The sequence below is a fragment of the Micrasema longulum genome, unplaced genomic scaffold, assembly GCF_059751315.1.
Source record: "Micrasema longulum isolate JH-2025_06_02 unplaced genomic scaffold, ASM5975131v1 h1tg000570l, whole genome shotgun sequence".
NCBI classification, from domain to species: domain Eukaryota; kingdom Metazoa; phylum Arthropoda; class Insecta; order Trichoptera; family Brachycentridae; genus Micrasema; species Micrasema longulum.
In genome coordinates this window covers 359,389-375,788 of record NW_028277766.1, presented here as the reverse complement: position 1 = coordinate 375,788, position 16,400 = coordinate 359,389, and the positions used below count along the sequence as shown (strand labels likewise).

At 32.4% G+C, this 16,400-nt stretch overlaps 1 protein-coding gene and 1 pseudogene across 3 annotated transcripts in view; one reads left to right on the top strand and one right to left on the bottom strand.

The window, feature by feature from the left end:
- The window catches only part of LOC148280547 (midasin), a 46,779-nt gene extending 40,429 nt beyond the window's left edge, over positions 1–6,350 (bottom strand). For both annotated transcript variants that reach the window (XM_088228202.1, XM_088228203.1), the window contains exons 1-4: positions 6,127–6,350; positions 5,790–6,043; positions 3,711–3,950; positions 386–714 (exon numbers count right to left, since the gene is read on the bottom strand). In XM_088228202.1, the coding sequence (XP_088084328.1) occupies positions 386–714; positions 3,711–3,950; positions 5,790–6,043; positions 6,127–6,249 (946 nt within the window). In that variant the 5' untranslated portion in view covers positions 6,250–6,350. The remainder of the gene's footprint in view (positions 1–385; positions 715–3,710; positions 3,951–5,789; positions 6,044–6,126) is intronic.
- Positions 6,351–8,265: 1,915 nt separating this feature from the next.
- LOC148280546 (TAR DNA-binding protein 43 pseudogene) lies at positions 8,266–10,283 on the top strand (annotated as a pseudogene). Its single transcript, XR_015822568.1, has one exon. The product of XR_015822568.1 is annotated as a TAR DNA-binding protein 43 pseudogene (transcript).
- Positions 10,284–16,400: the final 6,117 nt, after the last annotated feature.

Below are 16,400 nucleotides of genomic sequence, written 5' to 3'. Positions count from 1 at the left end.
GGTGTCCCGTGCCCAGTTTAACGTTTTATATAAGATTAAATTTTTACTGTTTTATAAAAAAAATATTACAAAACTATATGAAAACATGTAAATTAAACAAATGTAATTTTATAAAAAGAGTATTTCCATTTTATTTTGTATATTTTATCTCTAATATTTTGTGCTTAATTTATCCGTTTTTTATTGTTATTTTAACATGTAAAAGTTTATTATTATATGAAGTATTTGCAAAAAAATTATGTATTCTATTGAATTATTGGCAAAGTTGGAATTTTCTTAATAATAATAATAAAACAATTTTGTTTTTTCACCCCTTATTTTTTTTTCTACCGACAGGAATTACCCTATATTATTTTTCTAACATTGCAAGTCTTCAGTTTATTACCTGTAGCCACCCCAAGAGCGAGGCTCCGTAAATTATCCTGTGTGGACTTCACAAGAACCAGCTGTCCATCTTCTTTTTTCTGGACATCATAAACTGGTAACAAAATACCAGACACATTAACGACATTTTCATTCTTGGTTCGGTATTCGAAATGTTGTTTGGCAAAATCTTCATTCTGTATATTTGTATTGTATGCGCAGCTCTTTGCAGTAGCATATTTCAACATGTGATTTGTCGCTTCCTCAGAACTACCAAGCACATTTTCCTCTAATCTGTGAAATTTCGCTTCAGACAATCCTGAGAGTATCGCAATGCACTGGCAAGTTAACCTAAAAAGAAGAATTACATTTATTATAAATAGATAAAAATAGTCATAGAAAATCATTATAATTAATTAGTATTGAATTAGCAGTTTTTAATAATGTTTTTCAAGATACAATGAAAGGAAAATTCAATATATCACACATACGAGGTGTGTTCAGAAAATAACGGTAGTTTTTAAATTTCGTAGGTTTGGAGAGTCCGATTGTCAATTTCGTTATGTTGGCATACATGCCCCTGAAGTATGCTAAAATTTTCAGCTGTATTCATTGCTTACTTTGTCTGTGGCAGCAGCTAAGGTTAGACGTGTTTTTATGAGCTCGGGGATTTTTGTTTCTTAAAAAAAATGGATTGAATGGGCACATTGAGAATGGCCACATTCAAATAAGTGTTATGTGATAAAGCCATCCAGTAGTTTATTTATTTATTAATGGACATTGTCCATTTATACAATTTATAGGGTTTTAATATTACAATATAAGAATGGTTAAAAACATTTTTTTAAAAAAGAAAAGAAGCATTGAAAAACATAAGGGACCTCGAGACAAGATCTGGAATATTTATTTAGTGCTCGTTTAAATCGTTGTAAACTTAAGCCAAAAAAGTCCAGATCTTGTCTTGAGTTAACAATATGACAAAGGAGAATTAAGGCCATAGTTTGTTCTATGCTGATCGATGAGCAGTACTTTATTGTTTCTCAACATACGAGCTGGAATATGGAATTTTACCTGTCCCAGCAATGATGGCACATCGATTAGACCATTTAGTATCCCAAACATATATATGGAGTCAATATTAGCTCTACGTTTTTGTAGACAAGAATTTTTTTTAATTGACTCTATATCAGCATATGAATAGTTACCTCTCTCTAGTCCAAACTTTTTGAAGCCAGTGATATTGGACTGATTCAATGTGATTTATGTGATTCATATAGAATGGAGACCAGACCACGGAGGCATATTCTAGAAGAGGGTGAACAGTTGAGCAATAAAGAGTTTTGATAGTGCGGACATTAATAAAATCAGAGGATATTCCGTTTATTAAGCCAAGTAATTTCAGTGGTTTATTTACCGTATTATCTACATGCTCGTTGTATGTCAGTTAATGAAAAAACTTCAATAAATCACACATATGTTCGATGTTTCCAGTTTTTAATAAATTTTGGTTTGATAAAAACTCCACATTTCCGCGGGGCGTATCAAAACATCCCACAAGCCAGATCCGGCCGCAGGATGGAAGTTGCTCACATATGCTCCAAAGCAATGCTAATGTATCATATATATTTAGATTCGTCTACAAAAATGTTGTAATACGTCATAAAGAAAAAAGTTTAAATATGACACATTGAGAATAGCCGCATTCAAATAAGTCTTAAGTGATAAAGCCATCAAGTAGTCATAACGTAAAGCTAGAATTATGTCTAGTTTTAGAAGATTAGAGTTCTTTTGTAATTTATACTGTATACATAACTTAAAATCTTTAAAGTTATGGCTCTATTTTATCGGAGGTCCAATATCTTATTTGATTGGTAAATTTTTGAAATCCATAACATAAAAACATGTTGTTAACATAAAATATTTAAGGTCAATCACAATTATAAACAGGGTTAAATGTGCATCTGTACAAATAAATTAGCATTAATTTATACAAGGTCTATCGTTCAGTGCATTTAATTTCTAAATGTTTTTTAAGTATTTGAATCTAATTTATCACATAAACACCTAATGTTTTTTTTTTAAATGAGATACTGTGAAGCTACCAACCATTGAAATAATAATACATAGACTTGCCCGACATTTTCTCACTTCTCACAGAAGTAAGTTACAGTATATGCTACCAAAAAATGAAAAATACTCATTTTTGCCATTTAAAAAAGTTTTTATTTCAACGTTAACAATCAACATTCGTTTTTGGTGGATCCCAATCAAATTATTCCCCTAAATTCCTTATAATTTCAACCCATATATTTATTTTCACTGGATTTAGGGGAATGCAAAAAAATTATTGACTCATGTTTGCTATATCTTAAAAACATATTTCTATCAGTGCAGCCCTGTAACTAAGAAGAGTTCCACAATTGCACTGCTAGGCGTAGGTTGATGTTTACAAAAAGTAATATTTCTATTTGAGTATTAATTGTTTTAAGCTTTGTTAATCACTCATGAACAAATATTTACCAATGAAAAGTTACACAATCCTTATTTATTTATTTGTTTACGGACATTGTCCATTTATACAATTTATAGGGATGAATATTACAATATAAGAATAGTTGAAAACATTTAAAAAGAATCAAAGAAGCATCGACAAACATAAGGGACATCAAGACAAGATCTGGACTATTTGTTTAATGCTGATTTAAATCATTGCAAACTTAAACCAAAAAATTCCAGATCTCGTCTTTAGTTAGCAATATGACAAAGACGGGTCATTGGAGAATTAAGGCCATAGTTTGTTCTATGCTGATCGATGAACAGATTGATCAATTGTTTCTGAACCTACGAATCGGAATATAGAATTTTACCTGTCCCAGTAATGATGGCACATCGATTATAACATTTAGAATGCATAACAATGTTAATTTAAAAGTTTTTTACACAATTTCATGACACAAGCAGGCGTTCTGGTTTTAATTCTAAATGCCACGCCTGGCTGGAGGTCGGAGAACAGCTAAATACGTGCTGGGCATGACTATGAGTTTGGGCATGAGTTAAGTGTCATCATTTTTGAGGGCTCAGGGCATGTCTATGTGTACTTATATATCAGTGCTAAGAACCAATAAATTATTATTAAAATAAAATAAATAAAACAACTTTGTTTTTAACCACTAATTTTTATTTTTCACCAACCGTAAATAAAAATTAGTGGTTAAAAACAAAGTTGTTTTATTTATTTTATTATAATGAATAACCACAAAGTTAGTGCTTCAAATATAAACTTTAAATTATTATTAAATTACAAATAACTTTTATCATCAAGAGGATGATAGTAAAAAGGAACTTACCATTTGACGCTAGGATCATTATTGACAATGAACTTTTCTACAAAGGATGACCATTTCCACTTCTGCCTGAATAAATCGGGGGCAACAGATAGAAAATTAAAACAACACTCGACAATTTCAATATCTTGAACTCTGTTTTCAAAGGATGTATGGAACAACTTCTTCCTCTTTGGGACATGTTCAAAATCATCCAAATATTCAAATGGCGATGGATTATTCTTGAAATACTGCAGAGTAAACCTAAAACGCATAAATTCTATTGAGTTCATTCATTCCAACGGCAACATAATAGGATATTATCACAAATCCAGAACAATGTTCAAATTTTCATTTAGAACAGAATTTTACAATTATGTTTATATCTATGGATAAAAAATGGGAAACATTATATAAATATACATATTCAATTTATATAAAAAATTGTATTTAGTTGTAATAGTATATCAAGGTTTTACTGACAGAATGCATAAAGACCACAGACTACAGATAAAAACTGTTGACTTAATGTATAGTATAGTATAGCCTCGATATATTTCAAATATTTTTATATATGGGTGAAAAAAGTTGATTTTAAATTTTATACTATGCCTAGAATAAAGATTACTCTTTTAAAGCTTTAAAATTAATTTAATAAAAGAAAATGATGGGAGAAAAAATGCATTGAAAGAATAAAAAAGCTTTATCCCGGAACTTGTTTTAATTACTTAATGCGTTCTGTCAGTAAAGCCTCGATATAGCCATTGAGTTTAAATTCTGGTTCTATTTTATTCATCGTACTGTATTCTTCACCCGCACAAACACAGACAAAATAAAAAATAGTAACAGGAATAACATTTTTTTAAAAATATTAACAGTGTTATTTTTATTTGACATTACCTATGTAACATATTATATTTAAAAGAGTTCCTGTTTTCAAAATTGTATCAGAGACCTCATCAAAAAAACCTGCTGACAAAACGTTTTAGACTAATTTTCAACTAGCAGGCAACATGCTTGGTTTCATGGCTCTTAGGGCCTTGGTAAATTAGGATCTTGAATACGCTATATTAGTTATGCATAATACAAATTGAAATCAATAATCATAAATTTGGCACTACATAAGTAATCCATGATGACGATAATAATAAAAGACATATGTTTTATTATTTAGGATACAACTTAATTACATTCGCAATGTAAAAAATAATTAAATTATTGGCATTTATAAATATATTCTCGGAGTCATTTTAATTTTGTCAACAAATAAAAATATTCCTGAATTATAATCGAAAATCTAATAATAAATTTAAAGAAAATGAAAAATATTCTCATAACTCATTTTAAAAAAGAAATTGAGGTGTAAATATTGTAGTAATAATGCAAATACAGAGAAAATTATCTTCTCGGGGTAATAAGTCAAAAGGTCAACACATCTTTCGACATGTTCAATTCAAGTTTTAAACTTTTTGATTTAAATGTTTATTTGAATATCCGTTCTTGCAGTTTTACGTTACGGGGACTAAATTACTGGGCTAGCAATTGGCCCCGTATAAGTAGATAAAATTTGTACTGGAAGAAATATAAAAAATGGCCCTTTTGAAGCTTCAGCTTTATTTGTGTAATAATGTGACAACACCAGGGGGTTCTCTGATTGGAATAATAATATAATATATTGTATTTAATAAATAAATAATATTAAAAATGCAAGATTTTAAATATTTAATTGTGCAACTAAACTATTACTTATATATATGAGAAAAATACTAACTGTTTAAAATTTAACAAACATTTCCAATGGATGTTTTAAATTCCCGTTAAATGAAAATGATTTTATGATTTAAGCCAAAATTATCGTCGTATACCGAGAAAGATTCGGTATGGCAATGAATATGAGTAATTATCAACTCATTCAATACATCTTTGAATGATTACAAAATAATGTAAAATTTATTTATTATGTTTAAACAAAAATAAAAGAGCATCACGTCTTAAAGCTTAGTTTACCAATTCTGTGTTATAAAGGCAGTATTAATTGATTTTAATTATAAGTCATATTTAAAAGATGTGGAGTTTTTTTTTTATCAATTTGCAAAAACTTACTGCAGTACATCTGGATGGAAAACTATTAGTTTTCCTAAAATAAGACAGTTCTCTAGGTGAGTTATTCGACTATTATTTTCAATACTTTTTTCCATGCGTTCTTCTGCTTTCAAGGGAAGTATGTGACTTAACATCTGAAGAAGAATTTTGGGAAAACATTTGGCTATGATTATGGTATAGTCTCGATGGAATAAATATTCTGAAATTGAATATATTACTTCTTCAACACATTCTGGGTATTTGGTAAGTTTTTCCTGAAATTAAACAAGTTTTAAAGTAATACACATCTGAAATGAGAAGTAAAAAAAAGTTCATTTTTACAATCTAAAAAACCTACTTTTAACTCTCGACATAATTTAGAAATTAGAGTATCCGTCTGAGCTTCACTTTCTAACATACAAATGCCATTTAATACGAATTCGTGGCCGTCGATAGACATTTTATTAACATCTACAATCATCACATGACAAAAAATAACACAACCATGTGAATTTTCAAATCAGCACATGGCTAACCATCAACAACCATCGATAAACATGTGTCAAGTGTCAAAATGTCTATGGATTAATGTTTTAGGTGCGTCTATGTGCAAGTCTAGTGATCCAACCCTCAAAAACGTATTTATTCTAATTAAAAAACTGTATGAAAAATGAAAAAACATTTTATTTAAAAATACAATTTAGTCATAACGTTCCGTGAAATATTGGTTGCCGCATTTGGTTATCAAAATTATGAGATCCTTGATTCTAGATTTAATCCTCATCAGATTCAGAAAACATAATATTACGTTACTTTTTTTGGTATAGTATATTATATTCAATGAGTGGTTTTGCCTGAAACCATGCAAAATATAGACTTCTGATCTGTACATATTATTCTGTAATCATTTTTGATATAATTTATCTGAGGGGCGGAATTATTATTGTTTTTATAAAAAAGTAGGCTTAAAAAGCGTTTTTTTCTGCATAGCCGCGTCCGTCTTAAAGGTGTTGCCCTTGCTAATAACCACCTAATAACCAGTAATAATGACCGGTCACTTATCTATTTTACATTTTCGATTCGTGTCTATGACCTCCATATCCGGGGTTAGTGATGGATGCATTGTCGATTATATAAATATAATTGAATAACTGGTTATAATAAAATGTATTTTGAATTGTTAACTGAAAAATCATTCTCAATAAAATCGTAAAAATATTTACTTATCATAATGATTAATATAATGAAACAATCCACATACTTTTATATGTTTAATTAACGGACTTGTTGCCCCTGTCATAAATATAAAACAAATATACAAATTTATACCTTATAATTATTTGATACCTAGTGCTCATAATATTAACTCTTTAACTTCGTAATACTTTATAGTAAACGTTAAAAGGTAATTAATAAATGCATTTTATTAATACATTAAATGTAGGTATACTAGGTATGTCTGTAAAATAAATCTGTTTTAGAATTGTGTCCTACCGAAAACTCTCTGGACTTAGTTGATAACAAACATCATAACATGTCACTAAATATAATGAATAAACGCTGTTCTGCAGCATTGAAAGTAAATGCATGTACATTGCTTAGTAATTACGTCTTACAAATATAAATTTTTAAAGGGAATAACCCGCTAAGCCTCTATTTAGAATTTAGAGGATTGTCAATGGGTGAGATGGAGATGATATGGAAGGAGGTAATGAAAAATACACAACACTCAGACCAATTGAGAAAATAACTTTCTTCGATTTTTTTCTCGCAACTTGCGGAATTCGAACCCGCGACGCCAGATTCACAGTTGGCCGTTTTACCAACTGTACCTGTCTATTTTGATGAATAGTGTAATAACATTTTTCAATTGAAAACACTTTACCACTATTTTGTAAACGCTGTGATACAACCGACTTCCTTTGTTGTTTTTCGTAGCTTATTATATAGGCCCTCTTTGAAATAATAATTTTCGACAAAGGAATTTTAGCATTATCAATATTTTGGGTGATATAAATAATTTAACATATGGTTTACAAAAAGAAAAAGTTCCATGATTTAAATATTTGTCAATATCGGCCTACGTTTTGCTATTTACGATTTTCCGAATACATTTTTTTTTCAATTATAAAAGCATCAACATATATAGCTGCCCCAAAAAAATTATACTTCATATTAATATTCAATAAACACCATGCATGTGAACATCATAACACATTTATTGGTTGCCATTTTATTCAGTTTGTCTAATACAAATACATTACAACCTATTGATTTTTGCGATAACAGTTTTCACGTGTTTACTTTATTGTGAGAAAAAATAAGTAGTTTAAAAAATAAAAGAATTTATCAGAAAAAAACATTTATCTCATTGAACTTCCTCGTGATATCATTCGAAAACAGACAAAAATTAATAAGATTTATTCGATATAAACAACTTTAAAAAAGCGATATCATTTATAAAACTTCTAGTCGTTCGATTATCATCACCGGAACTTCACCGGTTCCAAGCCGTTGTATACATCTCTATCTCTAACCGGAGGCCATTTTGATTTCGGTATCGTTTGTGACTTGTGACATTCTGCGTTCTGTGTACTTTGCTCGCCCAAGATATAAAAAAATATAACTTTTGCTGCAAGAAACTTTCAAGATGCTTGTGGAGTACTTGCAAGTTGCAGAAGAAGAGAATGAAGAACCGATTGAACTCCCGTTGGAGAAAGATGGAACAATGCTTTTGACCACGGTCAAAGGCGTTTATCCTGGGGCGTGCGGAATGAAATTCCGAAACCCCGAAACAAATGCCGTCCGGGGTGTTCGACTTAGCGATGGTGTACTTCATCCGCCAAATGAAGGATGGGACGAAAAGTCCGTGTATATCTGCGTTTTTCCTATGAAAAGGAAAATGGATGACTCCGCCGATTCTGATCGATCAGCCAAAACCAAAAGACTCGAGAAAAAGCTGACTTGCTCCGATCTTATTTGTTTAGGACTGCCTTGGAAGTCTACCGAAGAATCTGTTCGACTATACTTTGAGCAGTTCGGAGAAGTAGTCATGGTACAGTTGAAAAAAGACACGTCAGGAAGCTTCAAAGGATTCGGTTTCATCCGATTCGGTACTTATGCCTCTCAGATGAGGGCGCTAGCTCAAAGACACAACATCGACGGTCGCTGGGTGGACGTGCGGATCCCGAACTCCAAGGAAGGCCTCGTCCCACAAATCCCGTGTAAAGTGTTCGTGGGGCGCTGCACGGAGGATATCACCGCCGACGATCTGCGGGAGTACTTTTCCGAGTTCGGCGAAGTGACCGACGTGTTCGTGCCGCGTCCGTTCCGAGCCTTCGGCTTCGTGACATTCCTCGACCCCGAAGTCGCTCAGAGCTTGTGCGGGGAGGACCACGTCATCAAGGGAGTCTCCGTGTCCGTGTCGAGCGCCGCCCCCAAAGTGAAAACCAAGACCAACTACAGGGACGGCCCGTCCGGCGGCCAGCAGGGCGGGAACTGGAACTCCCGCGGCGGCAACAACGGCGGGAACCCCAACTTCGACTCGCTCAACCTGCAGAACCTCGGCATCAACCCCAACGGGCCGCCCACGGCCAACGTCAACGTGCCCATCAGCCTGGTGGCGGCGGCGCTCAACGCGGGGCTCCTGGGCGGGCCTAGCGGCGGCCAGCAGGGCGGGCCCGGCAACTGGCCGCAGAACTGGCAGAACAACCAGCCCAGCCAGCAGGGCAACAAGAACTGGAACCAGGGCTGGAGCCAGGGCCAGGGCTGGGGCGGGCAGGGGGGCGGCGGCGGCGGCCAGCAGGGGGGCGGCAAGGGCTGGCCGCAGCAGGGGGGCTCGTGGCCCCAGCAGAGCACGTGGACGCAGCCCGGACCGGCGCCCTCGCAGTGGAACAACAGCAAGACGTGAGCGACCGACTTCCCCGACGTTTGACAACTGCGGGTACATTTGCCCGTTGTCCTTTTAAGATTCCCCTTCTGTCCGGACTATGTTTACTTTACTTTCATTTAACTTCCGCGCAACATTAGATTCCCCCAGGTGATGTATTGCATCTCAATTATTGCGTTAACCGAACGGACCCGGTTATTTTTTCCAATTCAATTATATTATTAAGTAGTACGTAAGACACAAATCTCAAATTTGCGTTATCGCGATCTTTAATTAACTTGTTAGTAATGGATAGATCAGTTTTGCGTATTGACTCTGTCAATTATGTATGCAGGTTTGAACATGAATGTTTCTCATATATGTAAAAGTAAAGATAAAGTAGCGCATTTGGTAGGTAAAGTATAGTGAACATTGTGGATTGATATGTTTGTTCCAATGCTGTATAACTTCCGATGTGTGTTGTACCTGTAAGAATCGAGTACCTTAACCACGTGTCTGCTAGATGTGAGGTTGTATGCGCACTGTTATGTGGTGTGCCACTGGCCACTGGTTGCACAACTGGAACAGGTTGTATGTACACAATAGTCTGTGTATCCTAAATAAAGGAGAATGTGTCAAGTAATGCAGATGAATGGTTTTATTTTGCTACTTATTGACTCCTCTGTAAGATGATCTGCTGAGAAGGAACTGCTGTGGTCTGCTGGTGTTATAATATATATGGAGTTTGTCTGGTGATTACATCCCGAGTAAGTATTACGTGTTGTTCTAGAACATGTATTGTATGCTAATAGAATGACGTAAGTATAATCTTGATGCTGAAGTTCCTACATGAATGGAAACAATAATTGCTAATATTGTGTCTTGGTAAATGGGTCCGCTGAAAAATACAAACAAGGCTCAAGAAGTGTTAATGATTCTGGTATGGAGAAATAAACTTTTTGAACATGATTGTGTTATCTTGAACGGTGACTGTCGACCAAATATCTGAGCATGAGATAAGAAGACTGGCTATATGCTTCCACAGGAGATATATATGACGAACGAACTTCTACCATCCTGTTTGTGAGATGTCTGATTTTTATACCTATAACCCTCTTCAGGGCCACTTTTTGTAATTCAAGGATTTAAATTGGTATAAACTTTACAGGACTTGAAATTTCTTTAAGTTAATTTCAATCTAGTTTATTTTATTTGTTTCACACAAGTATTTTTCAAGAAACACTTGTTTTAAACATAACAGCTATGTTAACCCCTTTAATTTTAGCCTGTTTTTATTTTATAGAACTTTTTTTTAATTAAAGAAAAACGGTAGTTTAAATTTTATTTCAGTAGGTATGTTGTTTTAGGAAATGGAATTAGTCTCAATATAGAGTTGTAGTAAATTGAGTTGCATTATAAAAAAAATATTCAACAAAAATAAATTGCATGAAAACTCACTTAATCACAGTACAATCATGGGCTCTGGGATTTTTCGCATTTAATTTATATAAGATCTTCAAGGCCTTTCAGACCCTGATAGCGTTTTTCTAATTATCTGGGTTGTCATCATTCTAGATATGTAGTGTGGTTCGTATTATCAAGAAGAATTATGGATGCGACTTTGCAATTCAGACATCCACTGTTAGCTACCAAAATTTGTCATTAGTCCTCAATGTACACTTTGGCATAAGGCCCAAGACACAAACTAGCGGGCCGTCGACGCTAGGTATTTTATGTGCTTGCTCAGTCCAACATCTATAATTTACAATTAAAACTGACGTGCGTCCAGTTCAAAATATTTTTCTGAACTGACAAATAAACGAATGCCTATATTAGAATTATTTTAAAACGCCATGGCGTGCCGCTAGTCAAAACTTTCATTGTAAATCTCCGTGGAAACTGATGACTGGCGTTTCAAAATATTCACAAAGTTTGAATTACAGAGAAAATTTAATTACTTTAAGTGGTTTTAATGCATTTAGAGTATTATAACTCATATTTTTAATATCAAAAACATTCTTCACTTTTTATTATGATGTATTACAACTTATAATTAGAAATCAAACACTGAGTTGAGTCTACTGAACACTTTATTTTATTTTTACAAATATAAACATATAAAAATAAAAACTTCGTGACAATTGTTTCGCCTTATTAGGGCATTTTCAAACGAATTACACTTATTATTATTATTTATTTATAAATTAGTATAAACCACTTTAACTTTTGAGTTATAAGTTCGAGTCCTGATATGAAGAAGTAACCTCGGAATCTGCCGACGTATAACTCATAATATAATAATAAATAAATAAGTTTATTCCTTCTTTTATCTGGAATTATGAAAGGGTTTTTAATAAAATGTCTAACAGGCGCACAGATCATGACAGAAAAAGATGCTTCTTTTTTTTTTAACTTGTTTTTACTTAAATTCCTGTATTTATTTCTCATGGGATCGTTCAAGCATTAGTAATGTTGCTTCTGTTGGAATGAAACGAAGCGATGTTTCTAATATCTGACACTTACTCAAAATGGCATCTTTTGAAGATGGTCTTGTACTAGCTAACTCATGCGAATACGACAGCCGCCGGATTATATTCGGATGTCATTTCCATTTTATGCACAAAACTACACATTTTAAACAAATATCTGACCATGCCTAGTTGAATTGTGAATATCTCCTTATGTGACCTACTGAGTACCATGGAATATGGTTGATGGATACAAAACAATTGGATTGTGGTATTTGGTAGTGTTATGAAATCCAGATCAAAAATCGCAACTGAATTACCATTTTTACCACAGTTTTTTTTACTGCAGTCATATAAATCAAAGAGTATTAAGTATCATAATTAACTCTAGGGTCACTTATTTTTTTATTGTTTTTGAAATAATACAATGAATTGGAATCACATTAAAAACTTACTTAAATATGTCCAGCAAAGTTTTAAGAGACATTTTATTTCCTGATAATGTTCCAGATATTTGGCAATCCGGATGACTGGAGTTCGGATAAAAGGAGTTCTACCGTATTTATAAAAATAAATTTATACTGTATTTACTATTTTTATAATCATATTATTTCCTCAATCACAGAAATAATTATAACTTTTTTATATAATGCTACGTTGCAATTATATTTCTAGGTGATAGGTGAGTGCTCTCAATCATTGCTATGTTTATCTTCAATATGATTATGAGGAACTGATATCTGACAAAATAAAGTTTTTGACAAAAATATAGTTTTTACAGGAAATGGTGTGGTAATTATATAAAAATTTAAGTCATTTTTAACAAGCCGTTCTAAAACAAGCTTACCACAATGAATGAATATTTTGAAACATTGAGGTTTCACTGTGATTATATTCAATTTGACTTTTATGCTTATAATATAGTCATATTTTTATAGGTATCTAACTAACAAAAATGCATAATAAAATGAATATGTTATGTATGACAAACATCTGTGATAAAATTAATAAATTTTCCTCCATGCATAAACAAATCCTTGGAGAGTTTCTAAAAATAGTGATTTACAATAAGACTGATTTTATGTGATTTCTAATAAGAAATAAAGTATTTACATGGTTCTTATTATTTGCATTTATTGATCGTTCATTTTACTTTGCAGCACTTTTTTATGTCACACATTGTAGAAGGTCTGTATTCAACGAAAGCCAACATTTTTCTCATCTCATTTTCTATTTACTTCGGTCCTCGGCGGCTCTTTACATAGTAATATGTGTAGTTCACATCTCCTCTAATTTTAAAATGACTAAGTAACTAAAGATGCAACTGCTTATATGCATATTATTTCTCTTTTTTGTGTACAAAGAGCCTGTTTGCAAATATTTAAACATACACAAAAGTTTTTTTTTTTTAATATGCACGAAACTTGAGTGCGGTATTTAGAGTGCCAACTGTGGTCTAAATCTCATTTACGAAAACCCTTATAAAATTAATCAATATTTATAATAAGCTTTCTATCCACTAACTTCTGCTAGAATTCCTCCAACCATCATAAAACGCCATAGTTATGATAATTTGCTCCTTGGAAAATGAGAATTAGAACATAAATGAGGAATGTAGAACCAGATTGGTCCAAGTCACATTTGCATACTTTTGAGAAAATTATGGAAACATATTTGGGCTTGTTATAGAAAAAATATGTTTTTTAAACAGGTTTTTTTTTTAAAAAGTGATACCTCAAATGTTAGTAAATATTTTTTTTTTTTGAGGGAATTCATAATCACTTTGATAACTCTAGCACAAACAGAACATAAAAAAGTATGTAGTCATTTACATCAACCTTATGTTATGAGATCAGTAATAAAAAACTAAACAACCAAATTCAATCTCCAAATCCAGCCGGTGTTGCATTGTCGTCTTCCTCAGCCCTCCCCCCCCCCTCATCTTCTGTGTACATAGGAATCAATAGATAAAAAGGGTGATGAAGTGGAACAAATTTTTGATTTTTTTTAATCTCTTGTATTTTTTGTATGGAATGGGCTTTAATGCTAGATCGCGTTCTGGTACAAAGCTTCTAAGGTCTAATAGAAATTTCTCTAAGTCATTCAATGCTCTCATTTGGTTTGAGGTCAATTACATAAAAAAATTAAGAATAGTTATATACATGAGATTTGATCCTTTACTGATATTTTACTCATGTTTGATATTTTTACACCTTAAAAATCAAAGAACTTGTCGGTCATATCTCAAATTGTAAATAGTTTATTTTTTCTACAATGATGCACAAGATCCATCTAGGCTTGTGGTGTGAAGATGTTGAAGATGCTTATTTTGCTCTCGACTTATAAAAGAAAAGTTGAAGTCACCGGGCAAACATGTATGGCCGCTCACGAGGTGGTGTATGACAATGTTATCAAAATGGTGTGCTTTATTTACAAGAGACATCATGAAATGCAAGATGTCCCAGTTTCTATTTTGACCAGAACAGCAGTCACTAAAAAAAAAAAAAACAGGATTTTGACGGTATCCGGCACGGAGTTTTCCTTGAAGTAATAGAGTGAGAAAATACTTCCTGGGAACCTCTTGCTCCTTGGACCAGTATGGCGGGTTCAGATTTCAAAGATGAAATGAATTCCAAAGTGAGGAATTGAGGCTTGCTAAGGAAAAGGAGTATATGCACTTTGATCAATTTCGCATGAAAGATTTTTTTTTATGCGTGTTTGCCAAAATCTTGATTTTTTATGAAAATGCTTCTTGGACCAGTATGGTTCTACCATCCTCAGATACATTCTTGAGAAGGAAAATGGAAGTCTAGACATTTACAAGGCATTTGACCCGTCATTGGCCGATGTAAGTGATTACTTTACCCTGTGTAGAATTCACTATTCTGACTATGTTTGAACATACTTTTTTACTCAGGCTTTCATCTGTTGATTTTTCAGTACTTCTGAAACTTAGAAATACTTTGAAACCTTAATCAATTATTATATACATAAAACACGAGTGATACTTTAATCCACAAATTTGGAATAAATTAGTTATTTGTAGGCAAGATACATCCAAATTATTTCACCTGCTATAGTAAACTATTGATAATTTATTGTTCTGCACTTTATTTTTTTCTTTAAGTGGTATTTTTTAACTTGATAAAATCCTTAAGTGAGTAAAATCCAGTATTTGTCTAACTTAACAATTCTGAAATGTTAAAATATTGTTGATAAAATATATTCATTTGATTCGTCAATAAATTTATTAGGAATTGTTTTTTTTTATTTTTATCATTAGCAGAATATAACCAATATTGTAAATTATGTCAATGGATTTTTACAAAAAGAAGTAATTAAAAAATATCTGTAAAATATTTAAATAAAGGTTTTAAATATTAAGTGTCTTAAAACAGGTCAACGAGAAGTATCTACTGCAAAAATTATTTTGATACATAATATCTCGATAGAGGGTAGAGGTTGTTTTGGAAAGCGGGACATGAATTTCTCTACTAAGGCGTAAGCGCCAGTAAAAAAATTGTTTTTTTGAAAGTAAAATCAATTTTTACTTCAGTAGCGATTTTTTTTCTGATATACGGACTGTACGGATATAATAAGCATATATATATTCGTTGTATTTAGAAGTCCTAACAGAAAACGCCTAAATATAATTTTTGACCATTTGTGGATTTACCAGTTTTACAAGTTAAGATGGCGATATGACACAATTAAAATATATTTGTATTTTTTAATAACTACATTAATCAATTATTGTTGTGTTTGAATTGATATGATGATGTTACTATTGTAGTTACTATCTGAAGTTTTTTTAAAAATTTTAGTACTTACCTTAACCAAGTTTAAAATATATATATATATATATTGATGGCAATACTGTGCAGTACCATCGAAAATTATTTTGGCGGCTGGCCGGGTAAACAATTTTGACGTTTGAAAAATTATATTGAGTTGGTTTTTGATGCTAGTGCAAGTAATTTTAATAAGTGAATTTGAAGTTGTTTACCGCCCGCTATTAACTTAAGTTTCAGGGAAGTCGTTTGCATATGTTAAGTGATTTTCACCGAGAATGGAATCACAAGATATAACTTATCACATGGAAGACATTTTGCAAGAAATGAAATGCGATTATGATATTAGTGAACCAGATATTATATTGATAAAAATATCCTTTTATAAATTTATTACTTAAGCCTTTCACCGCCATCTTTCTGATTTCCCTAAGTGATTCATGTTTATTTCATTTTAACCTCGTAAAGTAAGTGCCATTGAAAAACGACTTTTGCATACATAATC